A 17,500-nucleotide genomic window follows, 5' to 3' on the forward strand; every position below is an offset into this window, starting at 1 on the left:
TATTATTATATTATTATTATTATTATTATTATTATTATTATTATTATTATTATTATTATTATTATTATTATTATTATTATTATTATTATTATTATTATTATTATTATTATTATTATATTATTATTATTATTATTATTATTATTATATATCATCATCATCATCATCATCTTTATTATATTATTATTATTATTATTATTATTATTATGATAGTAGTATAGTAGTAGTAGTAGTAGTAGTAGTATAGTAGTAGTAGTAGTAGTAGTAGTAGTAGAGTAGTAGTAGTAGTAGTAGTAGTAGTAGTAGTAGTAGTAGTAGCTGTTGTTGTTGTTGTTGTTGTATTTATTGATCTAAATCGATGTCTGATAACCGGACGTAATTATGGGTTCATTTTAACATTGTTGTAATGGAGAATATTCTGTGTTAATTTGAGAGTGTAGTTCCATTACAACGACACCATAACGATTTGGGTTATCAGGCCTGTAAAATCGATCTAAATCGATCGCGTTTTGATGTAGATAGAACAATTAATTGTAATCAAAATGACCCCAAAAACGTTGATTTTGTCAGTGAATTGCGAAATTGTTGGATTTATGGCATGGGCAGATTTGTGCATTATGTGTATATGACCGCTCTCCTATGTGTACGCTTTCATTGTCTCTCCAAGGACGTGTATGTTTATTTATACTGTGTATTTGTTAAAAAACAACAAATATACATAAAAGAGCAAATTATGACAAAAATAAAGTACATAGATATACCATGCACAGAGCGACAATTGCCCAGTTTCAAACGTATAGAATGAATGCGTTTACCACCTGTTTCAAGTCCCTTGATCGGTGAATATGTAATAATTACAAGGGTCCATTCAAATGGGGCTGTTATTCAAGTGTTGTGACTTATTGTTGTCTCTGTATTGTGTGATTTGTGACTGGGTTTTTTTTTTCACCCTTAAAATCACCAAGTCCTTTGAAATATTGTTTGCATGCGAATTGTACTCATTATAGTGTTCAATGTGTTGGACATAACTGAGGGCCATAACCGATGATAAACGCATTTCTTTAATAAGAATTAATATAAAAATAATAAACGACGATTCTATATGGTGACGAAGCGGACGAAGGACATGAGTCGAAACGTCTTTTTGTTTTGTAATGTTCATTCACTATTCTGATCCATCTATAATTTATTTTTATTTCTTTGTTGGTTTCAAAGTGTATTTGTGTGTCTGTGTGTATGTGCGTATGTGTGTGTGTATGTGTGCGTGTGTGTGTGTGTATGTGTGCGTGTGTGTATGTGTGGCGAACAGAAAATCTGACCTGAATACTATAAATGTTGAATGACGACCTGAAAAGAGTAAAAGTGAAAAGAATATCATAATGTGGAAATTCGATAAAATAGGTACCTACCAAAACCACACGTTTTCTGCCGTCTGTGTAATAAGCATCTTACTCAATAATAACTAGCCCAGGGCGACAATCGTCTCGCAAGAAATTAGGTTGCTCCATTTTTCATCGCCGTGGTCTGTGAGAATAGAGAAAATGGGAGGGTGGGGTTTGGGAATTGGGGATTGGGGCCTTGTCGTTTTTGACATTTATTAGTGGGAAAGAGAAAACAATACACTATGAATTATCCCGTTATTATGACAATAATAAGACGATTGGGGTGACCCAATTTGGGGGGGATGAGATAGGTACGAACTCATACTAATACTATAAAGCTTTGCCCTGGTAAAACACGTTTTTCATCATTTTGGACGTAAAAAATGTTACTTAGCTGTTAGTTTTACTTAACTGTCATACCTTGCGAAATCCCGGGTTTGAGAGTTTTTGCAAAGATGAGGGTTTATTTAAACCAATCGATTTTTGAATAACGAGTTTTATGGCCAAATTGTTAATGCTTGCCTTTCCAAAATACGACAGTTAACTGGGTAATTCTATTATATTATAAATCATATAGATTAATATAACCTATAAATCATATCGGTTGAAATAACCCTTAACTAATCAAAAACTCTCAAACTTGAGACTTCTTTGAAGTGTCAAATTCGAGACTTTTTGACAAGTTGATGAACATTTTAATCGATCGATATTTGAAGTCAAAAGTTTTCTGGCCAAAATGAAAAAAAATATGTGTTTTGTCAGAGCAGAATCTCCTATAATATCTTTTTGATGGCGTTTTGTTTCTATTATCTTCATGACCAATCTTCCCAAAAGAATGTGCGGTTTATAAAGCTTCCCCTAAAGTGATATATTATTATGATACTTAGGTTGACGAACGTTTTAGCGCTAAACACCTGATAAAAATGTTTTTATCTTTGATACTCAAGAATAAATTTTGGTAACTTTATTATTGATCTGTGGTTTATAATATTATATTATTGCTGGGAACGCAATGGAATCTTGAAGGAAGATCTGAGGAAAAGGAACACACCTGTTTGTTGTTTTGTGGTTAGCAAAGGTGAAAGCACTTAGATTGGTGTACCCGTCGGTCAAGTAATGTGCGTTAAAATGTCATAAGTGTTACTTTGGCCATTTTCATTGGAAAGAAATGAACATGCAGTTAATATGTCCTCTTTAATTGATAGGTTACAGGTTATTTTTATGTTTTTGTCTGTGCGTTTGTGTGTGCGTGTGTTTATTTGCCTGTGTATGTGAGCGTGTGTGCGTGTGTGAGTATGTGTGTGTGTGTGTGTGTGAAAGAGAAAGAAGGAGAGAGAGAAAGGGTATGTCTGTGTGTGTGTCACTCCATTTTGCTTGTTTTCTTTTTATGTTTGTGTTTTCGTATTTATTTATTTATTTGTTATCATCATCATCATCATCATCATCATCATCATCATCATCATCATCATCATCATCATCATCATCATCATCATCATATATATATATATATATATAATATATATATATATATATATATATATATATATATATATCTTTCTATCTATCTATCCATCCATCCATCCATCTGCATATCTATCTATCTATCTATCTATCTATCTATCTATCTATCTATCTATCTTTCTATCTATCTATCCATCCATCCATCCGTCCATCTGTATAGTTATCTATTAATCTATCTATCTATCTATCTATCTATCTATCTATCTATCTATCGATCGATCTATCTATCTATCTATCTATCTATCTATCTATCTATCTATCTATCTACCTATCTCTCTCACTCACTCTCTCACTCTCTTCCTCTCTCTCTCTCTCTCTCTCTCTCTCTCTCTCTCTCTCTCTCTCTCCCTCTCCACTCCCCCCCCCCCCCGTCCCTCTCTACTGTGTGTGTGTGTGTGTGTAAAAATCCCTTTGTGGGTGATCATACGTGTCTTTGTGTTTCTATTTCCCTTGATTAGCGGATTTTATTATTTTCCGTTTGACAAAATTGTACAAATTTGATATAGATAGTAGGTACTCAAAAAAAAACACATAATATCTAATATCAATCCATTGTACTGACAACATTATCTGTACACTACTTATAAATTATAGCGACACCTCTGACGGGTATTCCGGTATTTGTTTGTTGTGGGTTTGGAATGACGTCACTACACTGGTTCACGTAAAGGGAATCGTGAGCCAAGTAGGAGTGGGGGGAAATATCTATTTTTATATGTTCTTTTTGTCTTAACCTATAAACAATTCCGGTTACTAACGATTTGCACCTGGTAGCCCACGGCCGACGTTTTATGTCTCAAGTCTACTTATGTTATTACTCCACCTCACAACACTTGTACCTCAGCCTCAACCGTCGGGGATAGATACATACGGTGTATACTGTTGTGTTAGTTACTCCTCGTTAGAAATTGTTTTTTCATGTGGAATAACTTATTTCTGTAAAGGTATGTCCTTACACAGTCATTGCTCATTGTACGTATCACAAACAAAATACAAATGTGTTGTTCATCGAAGAACAAGTAGTGTGTTACTCGTTAATTCATCGGATATTCCCGTCAAATTCATTGGGTTCTCATAATTAAGATTATTCTCTAATTTGTATTGAAAGGAAAATAAAGTAAGTTGGTTATATTTGCCGTATTTACTTGTTTGTTTGTTTTGTATGTTTTTATGTTTATTTTCGTGTCTTCCGTTTATTTATTTGTTCATGATTATTCTTTTGAAATATTATTTTCTCATTTTTTTTTCCTTTTTTAAGTTTGTTTGTTTGTTTGTTTGTTTGTTTTGTCGGGGGTTTCTTTGGATGTGATGTATAAGATATTTTTCTGATTAGTCGATAACACTAAAATGGCAAAACGGAGTCATTAAATTTTGTCCATAAAATCTTTATTCTATTGAAGTTGCCAATCGTCTCAAAACGGAATTATGTTGGGTCGTGCCTGTTGTTTTAAAATGAATCGAAAGCTTTACCTATAATATGTATCTAGACGCAAACACATTTATTACTTTATACAAAACCAATGTTCCTACTTACTGTTTTAGAATATGGTAATAGTATTTGGAGCCCACTTTATAAACGCCAGTCCATTACTTTAGAAAAAGTTCAGAGAAGAGCCACTAGATTACTAACAGACTTATCAAATGTATCTTATGCTGACAGGTTAAAGACATTACAACTCCCGTCTCTTAAGTATAGACGAGGAGATCTTATACATTTATACAAGATTGTTCATAATGTCAATGCAGGAGACTTCTTTTTAGATTTTCTTATATTACATTCACTATAGCAGATAAATACAAAATATACAGCGAGGGTTGTTCTTCTAATTTTAGAAAACAAATTCATTTCTTTTTAGAACTGTCAACTTCTGGAACAAACTCAAATTTGACACAAAAAAACTCAGAAACAGTCAACATTTTTTTAAAATGGCGTTGACAAATAACTGTCCCATTTGATGTTAGATTATGATGAATGACATGTAAATACTGATTTTGTAATATTTGATATCGTTGGCGTCGATGTCTGTATACTATAACTATTTTTTAATGTTTTTTTTTTCTACTATGATTTTTGTTTTGTTTTTTTGTTTTGTCTTTTGTTTTGCTAGTATCAAAGTGTACCGAATTGTTCATGACTAAAATTTGGAATTTATTTGCTATGCTGACATGCTAATAGGTCATTGGCATTTAAAGGCCTTAGCCTATTTGGCCCATTAAATATCCTATCATATCATATCATATAAATTTTTATTTAACATAAATGCCTTCCACCATAGGATGGAGTAAGATTTGTTTCTTAAACTTAGAAAAAAAAAAAAAGAGAGTTCCTAGTTGTGGTCATTTTCAAGGGGGGGGGGGGGGGTGGTTGGAGGTTCGTATCAAGTTCATTCCGACATTATATTAGAGTGACGTTCTGGGCCACTTTTTGGTTGTTTAATATGGTTCCTAAATTGTCAAGCTGTGAGACTTCAAAGATCTCTTATGATATGTTTTGTTTGTTTGTTCAGCTTGAACCCCCCCCCCCCCCCCCTTTCCTAGATTTGTTTATTATTTTTGAATAAATAAATAGCCTATAGATAGTTCGAAGATGACGTCACTCATGTCTTTGTTATTGTTTTTTGCCATCCGCGTTTATGAGTAATGCTCACTGAACTGTATTAACCTGACTATAAACGTTCATGGATACACATAGTTTTGTGTGTTGGTCCGTTATACTTCCGGATGGCAATGTTATGAGCTTCTTAGCCAAGCGCATACTATCTATTTGCATTTCAAGAAAAAGAATAGATCTCACCAGCAACAAAACATGCGACGGGCGAACAAATTAATGATGATGATGATGATGATAATATAATAATAATAATAATATAATAATAATAATAATAATAATAATAATAATAATAATAATAATAATAATAATAATAATAATAATATAATATAATAATCATGATGATAATAATGATAATAATAATAATAATAATAATAATAATAATAATAATAATAATAATAATAATAATGATAACAATAATAATAATAGTAATAATGATGATGATGATGATGATGATGATGATGATGATGATGATGATGATGATGATGATGATGATGATGATGATGAAAGATTTTTAAAAAGCTGACAACATATAATGTAAGTGAAATGATCTTCCTACTCAAAAACGATATTATATTTGTGACCAGGATGTGACGTGATATATCAATACACCGATCATATTTATAATCCATTCTGACACGTTCCGATGTCGATACAAGCACGATATCGATGTTGTAATGTGTCGTGACGTCAAGTAAATGTGTTTTCCACTATACAACAGGATTATTTTCCTTTTTTCCCATTGATACTCCCTTCTCCAGCCCATTTCTCACCAATTTTTCTTTTTCACACACCCCGTCCCCTCCCCCCCCCCCCCCCCCCCCCCCCCCCCCCCCCCCCCAACCTTTCTCTCTGTCTTCTTCGGGCTACTTTTCTTTTCTTTTTTTTTTTCTTTCCTTCCATTGGACTTTTTGCCTTGACCCTGACTCGGGTCCTTTGTCAACGAGTTAACTGGAATATCCATAATTAAAAATTTGGCCAGAAAACTCGATTGTTATTTGAAGGCAGAATTTTCCGGCCAAATTTTTAGATTTGAATTTTTCCAGAGTACGGAAGTTAACTGGTTAAGAGATAAATAATTGAGTGTATAACCCACTCTTTGAAGTAAAAAAAATCTTTAAATTTTCTTTTTGAAAATCATTTCTTTGTTACACGTTAGTTATTTGCGGTCTAATAAATGCTTACTGTGCGTTAATGTCCAGAAGGGGGGGGGGGGGGCTGGCGCTTATTTAGCACTCATTAAAGTGAACAATTCAAACTTCATTTTGTTTTAAGTGTTTTATTTTCGTTTTTCTGGATATTTTTTTTCTTCAATACTTCACAATAACTATAACAAAGAAGAAGAAAAAAAGGTGGTTGGGAATCTGAGGGGATGGGGGTGTGGGTTTCTTAGATTATGTACGTATTCCCCATGCTCAATGAGCTTGCAATGCTTCATTTATTCATCCAGCTGGCCATATTAAGCCAAATTTCCGTTTCGTATGGTATACGTTGCCCGTTATGAATTCTTACACTATCCGTCAGTGTCCATAGTGGGGTACTCCTTTCACAACTGAGTCGGGTGGAGTGTTCAGTGTGTCAAGTGCATTCCCTTAGAACACAGAACTGGGACCAGAGTTTATTTTATTGATTTGTTTTATTTATATATTATTTTTTGGGGGGAAGTGTATTTGTTTTTTGTTTTTCTGTTTTGTTATGGTTTGTTTTTTTCGTGTGTGTGTTTTGTATTTGTTTGTTTTGTTATGTCTTTTGTTTGTGTGAGTTTGTTTTTTGTTAGGGGGTTTTTTCGGGGGGGGGGGGGGGGGGGGGGGTAGACTTGTTGGGTTTTGTTTTGATTGTTTTTTCTTCTTTTTTTTATGCTACCATTCTTATTCTTATGGTCTTGACCACTCCTAAAATCGCTTGACTGTTTTTGTTTCGCCATCGCCGGTACACTCAAGGTCTTGTGAGCCGTTTCCTGATATTTCCCAATGTGTCTAAATTAAGTATCTTGTTATTATCTTTAAGTGATTGTTTAGGATGACACTTGGATAAACCATTTGCCACCTGCTGAGCTGAAAAGTGACCACAAAATTTCCCAAACGCATACCACGGTTACTACTACTACTACTATCCCGTCCAAACCACCCTCACCACCATTACTATCACCATCACCTCTCCATGACCACCGCCACCACCACCACCACCATCAATACCCCAAAGGTAAACCACATTATTCGTATATGTCATATCACCCATATTATCACCTATTGGTCCATCCACACACACACACACACACAATCTCACACACACACACACACACACACACATACAAACACACAGACGCAGGGGGTAGAGGTATGTTACTATCTTAATCCTTCAGCTGATAGGTAATCTAAAATAAAACGCCAATCGCTATACGGACCGCCTTCTCTATATCCTATGCCTGCCCAATATATGTATATAAATAAGACACGCTGGACAATAAATAAATCACGCATTGATCAGTGAAATGTTATAGGAAGTCGGTTTTATCGTGATTAATTTTACATATTTAGACAAACATCACTGAAAGTTGTTTTATTATAGAAAAATATAAATCTCTCATCAATGTCATTATCTTAATTTCTTGGATAAGCTTGTTTGGGATTACATTATAAATACATATTACATATCGTAACAGGTAAGCAATTGTGATGCTACATTATAAATTTCATTTTAATACGATACAGTTTATTTTGTGTTGATTTAGACATAGAAAAACATTATTGTTTTGTAAAGATAATTCAATTTGTAATCAACGAATAAGCAACTGATTATAATAAACGTGATGCGCAGACACAGTTGATTGTTGATATTAATTTAATTTGATTAAATACAATATACACAGCAACACAATAGACATTTTTGAAATATATTTCTTAAAATTATATCGTTATTATTATCATCACTTGGACAACATATAGTGATTCCTGTTGACATCAAACATCTTGTTTGATGGATTATCTTTTTCCCTTCATGGAATGCCTTGGCGACGGTATCTAAAGATGGGCGTATTAAAAAATAATAATATCATAATATAATATATTTAGGTTACTTAATTTTCTACACCATACATAAAATTGTTGAATTATTTTATTTTTGTTTAAATTTATGTGTGTAATTAGTTTCCAGAAGGGTGTGTTATTTTGTTTCTATTTTGTTTGTTTGTATTTTACGTCGTTTTTTTTTTTTTTTTGGGGGTGTGGGTGTGGGTGTGTTTATTTGTATTTTTTTTGTTTATTTTTTAATTTTTTGGTGGTTTGGTTTTGTTTTTTTTTTTTTTTTGGGGGGGGATTTTTTTTTTCGGTTCTTTTTGGGGATTTTTTTTATTTATTTATTTATTTTGGCGGCGGGGAGGGCGGGGTGCAAGTTTGAATGTATAAGTCCTGCCATTAAAGTCATCAGCTTAATAGAGACAAAGTTGATTTCAATTTCTCTTATCGAGTTGTGGATATAAAGTAACTATTACTTTACTCTGAATAGGACGCTTGTCTGTTGCAGAATAGTTTCCGTCAGACTTAATAAGACCAGCAGAGCATCTTAATTTTTGTTGTGTACGAAAAGACGCGTACAACTGGATGAGTTTCAGGTACCCCTTGTTCCATGAGAACGGATTTCGTTGACAATGATAGTAGAATATTATCCATGTATTAAAGATCGCGGAATAGGTACCTATCTAACCTATGATGTCGCATGTTCGATGAAGATTCGTTCTATAGCTATTGCTTCGTTGATTATGATTTCTGTAAATCTTTGTTGTTCTTGGTTTATAATTATTATATATCTTTTTATTTGATTCATTTGTATATTTTGTTAGATGCTTGTTTTTTTGTTTCGCGTCGTCAAATCATTGTGTTGAAGACTCAACAAAAGATCATGTTAATGATTGAGATTGGATTGAAAATCTATCAAGGTTATCATAATAACTTGTAGATTTGATGTAACATTTTTGGTTTTGGTTTCTTTTTTTTCTTTTTTTAATTATTATTTTTCTTTTTTTGTTTTGTTTTGCTTGTTTGTTTGTTTTGGTTTGCTTGTTTTTTACGTCAAAAATACATTGTTGTCATTCCTTTCTGCCTTGACTCTCTCTCTCTCTCTCTCTCTCTCTCTCTCTCTCTCTCTCTCTCACACACACACACACACATACACACACACACTCTCTCTCTCTATGTCTATCTATCTATCTATCTCTATCTCTCTATCTATCTATCTATCTTTTTATATGGTTTAATGGTATGACACTCGCTTTCGGATCGAAAGGTCCTGGGTTCGAGCCTCGCTCGGCGCATAGTTGAGTCCTTGGAAAAGGCTCTTTACTCATATTCTCTCACTGTACTCAGGTGTAAAATGAGTACATGTCCGTTAACAGCGTTGTCTCTGTCGGAAAAAAAATGTATTATCGCCTTACATGTGTCATGCTCGTTCTACATGTTACATGTTGCTGTTGGTCAGGGACCCCGTGTAAAGCGCTTTGTGCACGTTTAGTGGATATTATTCTCTATAAAAGCTCAAGTTTTTTGTGCTTTTGTTTTATTTATCTCTTTCTCTCTTCCCTTCTCTTTCTCTCCATGTAACCTGCCACTCTTTCTTTCTTTCTTTCTCTTTCTCTCTCTCTCTCTCTCTCTCTCTCTCTCTCTCTCTCTCTCTCTCTCTCTCTCTCTCTCTCTCTCTCTCTCTCTCTCTCACCGTCTCTCTCTCTCTCTCGTTTTTTTATTTATAAATTTATCTTTATCTAGCTCTTTAGTCCTAAGTAACTACAGTAAAATAGATTCACAAGACATACGATATATAGACGGTTGCTTGAAAGTTTGTCTGTCAGTCCGTTTATACGTGTGTGTATGTGTGTGTGTGTGTGTGTCTGTGTGTGTGTGTGCAGAATACATATATATAGATAGTATGCAGATGACGTCACTCGGGCCTTTGTTATTGTTTTTGCCATCCGCGTTTGTGAGTTGTTTTCATAAACTGTATTAACCAGACTATAAATGTTCATGGTTACACAGAGTTTGTGTGTTGGTCCGTTATACTTCCGGATGGCAATGTTGTGAACTCCTTGGCCAAGCGCATTCTATCTATATAATTGCCTGTCTCTGCTTGGGCCGATGGGTCAGATCGCCGATTGTTCTTTGTAAATACCCGGATTTAAGCTTAATTTTAATCTTATGAAAGGTATAAGTCGGAGGTATGCGTTTGTTCAAATGTGCCTGCTTTTTAAAATTGGTTAGTTCTTACTATTAAAATCTCAACAAAAATATGTTGTTTTAACCCACCAAAATATAAACAACAATGTGCTTTGTGTTGTCATGAATACAGGATAAAAAATGCAAGAATCATAATATTATGCTTACTGGAGCAGTGTGGCTCAGAAGTACGGTGTTTGCTTCGTACCCAAAAGATACCGAGTTCGAATACCCGCCGCGATGTGTGGCCTTGAGCAAGTCACCTCATTCTAGCTCACTTGCGGCGCTGCATTGCGGCTGACGCCTGGGTTATTCCAGTCTTCCTTTGGAATAGACCCAAAAGATAAATTTCCCCTTGGGTGTGAATATAGGGAATTTTTTTTTTTTTAATTCTTAATGGAGCTCATCAACTACCGTGGTAGGTTTTTTGGAACTGAAAGTTCTGAGACGTAATCAAAATATTCTTAAACTCTGAACTTGGCAAAATTAATCGACTTGTATCTTCCATATCCATAATATAATCAACAATATTCCTATTTTCCGAAGTTTTAACGCGGGAATGTTTCATAATATTCAAAGGTTTCGAATACCATTTAGCCAATAATTTATCTTTTTTTTTTCAGAAACGTTCAGAGCGGCAGCAGAGGCTTGCCAGGACGATATCCTCAAACTATATAACACTCGCAACAGCTTGGTCAACATCTCTTCCAAGTTACCAGAGAACAGTCCTGCATCTCGTTACAGACTGGAGGTCGTAGCTGCCAGTTGTAGTGAGTAGCTTCTTCTTCTTCTTCTTCTTCTTCTTCTTCTTCTTCTTCTTCTTCTTCTTCTTCTTCTTCTTCTTCTTCTTCTTCTTCTTCTTCTTCTTCTTCTTCATCATCATCATCATCATATACATCGACTGACTCAAATGGATGGCATTGTTCACAAAACTCTCTTCTCGTCGTTGTGTCCTTGGGGAAGGCATTCACACCCATTATCCCATTCGACTCAGTTGCGAATGAGAATATTGCTGTGGACAACGAAAATAGACGTTTAACAGGTTACTGGGCTGTGCTGTATGAAATGGGAATTCGGGTTGGTTTATTTGTTTGTTTTTGTTTTTGTTTTTTGTTGTTGTTGTTTTGTTGGGAATTTTTTTTTGTTTTGTTTTTTTTTTCATTTTATTATCGTTTGCCGACTTGAAATATTGTGAGGTGCTTTGTGAATCCGTAAAATGCTTTATAGCAATATTCAACATACATTAGGCCTCTTCAGTCACCCTTTTTATATAGTCATTTACAAAAGAAACTAGACAGTTTTTATTTGCTATTATCTCACATGAGAGAAAATATGTTTGTACGTGATAGGTATCTTTAAAAAGTAGACCAATTTTTTTCTGATGATATAGCACATGTCTTTATTGACACAAGTGAGGAGCAGAATCGAACCACCAAACAGGTCGGTACAAGATTACATGTTGTAAATGCGCACAAATATATTTCAGATATTTATTTCGCAAAGGCGTTGCTACGCTGCAGTTGCCCCATCAAATGTTACTCTCTGTGAGCTTGGTTTGAAATGTCACAAACCCGTAATTGGACCAAAACTGACCCCTTTGCACAAAGTTGCTCTACTGAGATGGCACGTGAACACCAGGACTGAGATCAGAACATGTGGGACGGCTTTTTTTGTATACAGATGAATCGCTTTTTGAAGCTGATTCCAGAGGCAAACGAATTTCGTGCTATCGACTTCGACGGGAACGTTTCAATGAGGATACCATCATTGATGTAACAAATCGAGAATATGTGGATCTGTAATGGTGTGGTGATTGATAATTTGTGATAGAAAAACAGATAAAACGTATACACTGATCACTCACTGACTCAGACTAAAAAATCGGCGTAGTTTTCATCAGTTGACGTATATACTTCAATATCCTTCATGAACGATGAAATCACTGATCCTGACATATGTGGGATTTTATGAAAAGAAAGCTAAAATTAACCCCAAAAAATAATAAAACGCTGTACAAAATCCGAAGAAATGCTCGACAGACTACATACAATTCGGAATGATATACCAGTAGAAACAGTCCATCAGCTGACATCACTATGAGGCAAAGAGTTGTGGAATTAATGATTCGAACAACGGTGGACATACAAAATACTGAAGTGCGTCATGTGTGCTGATTTCTATTCTGTGCTCGATTTTGCTAAATCTATTTTTAAACGACTGGTTATGAATATCTGCGACTTTTTAACAGTTTACACAAATTAAATAAATTACACACCAAAAGAAAACTAATTTTGTCTAGTTTCTAAATATTATATAGGATGTCATTGTATTTGTACCAATCGCATTGAACTATTAGCAGAAACAAACTTTTAAGTTTCTTTTGTAAATGACTATATTATATGTGTTGCCCCTTATTTATTTAGCTTTCTTTCCTATGGAACGAATGGATTTTGGATGTATATCTAAATATAATATCTTTTCCTCCTCCCTCCATTTTCTTATGCTTAGAAAGCCAATTATGCTTACAAGATTTAGCTTAAGTTCCATTAGTATTAAAAAGATTGTTTTAGAATACAAGAAATGAGCTTTTCCTTAAGTCCATCAGATGTTGGGTTGCGTTGCCATTCATTTAGCAGAAAGAAGAAGGGTTGGGATGAGGTGGAGAAGGGAAAAGAATAAAAGAGAGGAATAAATAAAATGGAGAGGAGGAGGAGGAGGAGGAGGAGGAGGAGGAGGAGGAAAAGGAGAATCTTCTTCTTCTTTTTTGCCACATATTTATTTTCTTACCTTTTTTATTTTTATTTTCAAAGAAATTTAATTAGACAAATTGACAAGTGATTTCGTCTGGTTTATGACCCAGTGCTTCAACTGACAATAGGCATTACCAATCGTTTCTTTCCACCAGATAAGAACGGGCTTCTTCCTCAGAGCGGATCCTGTGATATCGTTGCTCTAGAACAAAGGTAAATTATTTATACTTAATTGTGCCGCTATGGGGTTTTGTGGTATGACACTCGCTTTCGGATCGAAAGGTCCTGGGTTTGAGCTTCGCTTGGCGCATAGCTGAGTCCTTGGAAAAGGCTCTTTACTCACATTCTCTCACCGTACTCAGGTGTGAAAATAGTACCTGGCCGTTAACAGCGTTGTAATCGCCTAACAGGCGTCATGTTGAGTCTTGTTGTTTGCTAGGGACCCCTTGTAAAGCGCTTTGAGCAAGTTTAGTGGAGATTGTGCTATATGAAAGCTCATTTATTTATATTTTTACTTATCATTATATTATTAAATTTCATTTCTCACTATTGAGTGACTTGGTTCAGACAATCACATTCCAATACTGACCTTTGTCAGTAATGCTATAGTTCTTTGTGGCCAGGCATTATTTACAAATTAGTGCCGTCACTGTTCAAAAGTAAAATGATCTAAAATAGGGTATCTATGCAGTTTTGGTCTTTGTCAACTACAGAAAATATATCCGTTGTCCTCATTGGGACAAAAAGACATCAGCCACGTTCCTTAGGTTTGATAATAAATTCAATTTTTAGCAACTATATCATTCCGAAATTATACCGATTTTGCGCGACTGGTCGCGATTACACGAATTAAAAACTCTCGCGGTCGATCGGTTCCGGAACATCTCTGCACTTGTATCAACTCGGTGATGTGCGTCATGACAAGAATAAAAATTGGAAACTATATTCAAACATTCAGATGTTATTCATTCAACGCCAGCTATTTCTGTTGATTCACCATTACATAAGTAAAAAATAATTATTTCTTTTTCGAATCAAGTGACGTGTTGCTCATGGTAGTGATTTCGATAGGAGCGTTCTGGCACCAGTTACAGTGTTGAAACATCTTCATTTCTTTTTAACAGAAAGAAGTATATTTCAGTGCGTTGATTGACAATGACAAATAACTAATGTCATGATCCGTAACCCAATTAAGTAAAGCGTTTTTAAGAAGGGTTACAGGCTGGTTGATGACCAAAATTTGATTATGTTAATTCGACACATGCGGGGTTCATTTATTGATACTATGCATTTGTGTAAAATGCTCACAACATCCACCAGCCGGATGTAACGTACCAACCCACAAAACTATAATGTATAACCGAGAATGTTTATAGTCTGAACTATATAGTTTAGTGAGATTAGTCACCAAAATTGCTGTCTAAAAAGAATAACAAAGAGCTGATGACGTCAATGTCGTTCCTTCTATAATCTCAACTGACATTTAATCTTATACTTTAAACCAAGAGGGCAATGAGTGAAATTTTATCGATATATATATATCGTCATGATTTGCATGTTTATGAATTTCGTTTGGGAAGTAGGATAAAGCTAACGACGTACCAATATTCCTGTTACGTCCTGTGAAACGAAACTTCAACCATTAATTCATAACGGAAGAAAAAAGATGAACAGCATACCTAAAAAAAATTCCTGAAAAAATAAATAATTCACGTGATGTTGTTTGTGTTATCTCCTCAGACTACAAGCTCTGGAGAAAAAGGTTTATATTGATAATGGTGAGATGCCTGAAAACTTTCATGAGTTAACTAAGGTTGACACGTCAAAGAAAAGGGTAATTAAGTTCATTCATAACTGATGTCGTAGTTCGATCATCATCATCATCATCTCGCCATAATTATTCTTTTCATCATCATCATCATCATCGCCATAATTATCCTTTTCATCATCATCATCATCATCATCATCATCATTATCGTCATCATCATCATCATCATCATCATCATCATCATCATCGCCATAATTATTCTTTTCATCATCATCATCATCATCATCATCATCATCATCATCATCATCATCATCATCATCATCATCATCATCATCATCAGCATCAGCATTAACCTCGCTCTAATAATCACGACAACCATGAAAGTCTCTCATTTACTTCTCCTTGAAACATCGATCTAACCGTCCATCCGTCCATCCGTCCATCCATCAATCCCTCCATCCATCCGTCCGTACATTCTCACATAATATCATCTATCTAGTTCACAAGTATTTCATGCTTCATCGTCAAGGCGGTGGAGAAATAATAAAGGTGGAGGGGGGGGGGGAAGAAAAAAAAAATGCATCCTTCAAACCAAGCTGAAGTGCTGCTTTAATGCCTGCTGGCGACGATTTGATACAAATTGCATTCTTGCTTCTGCATCGATTTTTATTTTTCCTTCTTTTGTTGTCGGGGGTTGTCGTGGCTAGCCACTGCCGGATTCGTTAGGTAGATGCCTGGAGACAAAAGTGATTGGGGTCACGTCCGGTCTGTAGTCAGGAAGTCACTGACTGTAGGGGAGCTAATCCTTTCTGGTCTGTTCCCCGTCCTCTCTGATTACTTTCCATTTGGTGCTCTCCAGGATAGCAGTTTAATGTGGGTGATAGAGGCCGTATTTTTTTCCCCAAAGTTACGTTATTCGTAATTGTATTTGAGAGCAATTAAGCTTTTGAAATATTTTTCTTTAATTTTATTTTTTTTTATTGCGCCTTGAGCTTTGTTCAAAGGACAAGCAAACCGAACTTGGAAGAGCCATTTTCTGTAACCCAAACTGTAATTAAATATTGATTTGAAACCCTCCTGTAGCTTTATTGTTTCATTGTTATTTATTGGTTTGCATTCGGATATTTAAATTGTACGTGATATATTTGATCGACCTGTTATGACCCTATTTTTTTCTTGAGTCTCGTGAATTAGTTTGAATATGAAATACATAATATTTTGTATGATTTTCCGAGAAATATCACTTTTTGATCTCCACAATGAAGAGAGTTACTGCTAGAGCCCCTGTCCACCCAATGGGATTGGGATAAGGGTGATATTGAAAGCTTATCTGATGTTAGATTCATTTGAATTTGGATTTTTTAGCTTATTTCAGTCTAAGAAGGTATACGTTACCTATTATCCAAAAACAGTATTATTCCAAGGGTTTGCGGATGCTAAAAGGGGAGTTGAATGTTATTTTATAAGAGCACGCACAATATTGTTATTGGAAAGGATGCTCTCTCGAATTCCATATTCTTTATGACATTAATGGTATCTTCTTCCCAGAACGTGGCCCATCTAAGCTGGTTAGGCTTGTCCAAAGATCTCTCTATCGGGATGTCCCAGCCTTTCTGGCACAAGAAGACGTCGCCGAGGAAGATGGAGACCTACCATAAAAGGGTCTACGAAAGATTCATGAAATTTACGTAAGTAGGAGGTGAATCCGGGGTTTGTTAATCAGTTGTGGGATTTATAATTTTTGTTTAGATACCATACCTCAGCGGGTATTTCTAAATATATAATAATTTTTTATGCTCCTTATAAAGGAGAAAATTAAATCAACAACATATTTGATTGTTTTGGATCCAGAGATTATTAAGTCCTTGCGCTTTCAAAGTCATTCCCGCGGGTCTAAATTCGGTTTACCCATTCATTGCGGAATGACGAGGGACCAAGCAGGGGAGAGTACAGGACAGAGCCGGCCTGTATATATTCGCAGGTCTGATAACCCAAATTGTTATGGGCTCATTTTTGTAATGGAATACTCTCAAACCATCGCAATATATTGTCCATTATAACAATGTTTAACCAATCTCATAATCGTATTCGGTTATCAGACCTGCAGATATTTGCACGTAGGGCAGAGCGCGTCAGTCTTATTCTCAACTGTTTGAGCAACTTCCTCCACAACTGTCACCGCCTTCGAACATACTGAAAATAGCCTTACAAGTAATATCGCTTTTGTAATTAATATTGTAAATATTGTTGGTTTCGTGACCCTAATCACACGG

The 17,500-nt window shown here is 35.0% G+C and overlaps 1 protein-coding gene across 2 annotated transcripts in view; it reads left to right on the plus strand.

The window, feature by feature from the left end:
- LOC144971210 (high affinity cGMP-specific 3',5'-cyclic phosphodiesterase 9A-like) overlaps positions 1-17,500 on the plus strand; it is a 215,675-nt gene that overhangs the window by 182,148 nt on the left and 16,027 nt on the right. Inside the window, exons 2-5 of one of the 2 annotated variants that reach the window (XM_078911715.1) lie at positions 11,333-11,479; positions 13,588-13,672; positions 15,200-15,293; positions 16,776-16,915. In XM_078911715.1, the coding sequence (XP_078767841.1) occupies positions 11,333-11,479; positions 13,588-13,672; positions 15,200-15,293; positions 16,776-16,915 (466 nt within the window). The remainder of the gene's footprint in view (positions 1-11,332; positions 11,480-13,587; positions 13,673-15,199; positions 15,294-16,775; positions 16,916-17,500) is intronic. The other variant, XM_078911716.1, reaches the window with a different exon arrangement.

This window comes from Berghia stephanieae, chromosome 4 (assembly GCF_034508935.2).
Source record: "Berghia stephanieae isolate SIO BIC M18660-M18661 chromosome 4, UCSD_Bste_1.3, whole genome shotgun sequence".
NCBI classification, from domain to species: domain Eukaryota; kingdom Metazoa; phylum Mollusca; class Gastropoda; order Nudibranchia; family Aeolidiidae; genus Berghia; species Berghia stephanieae.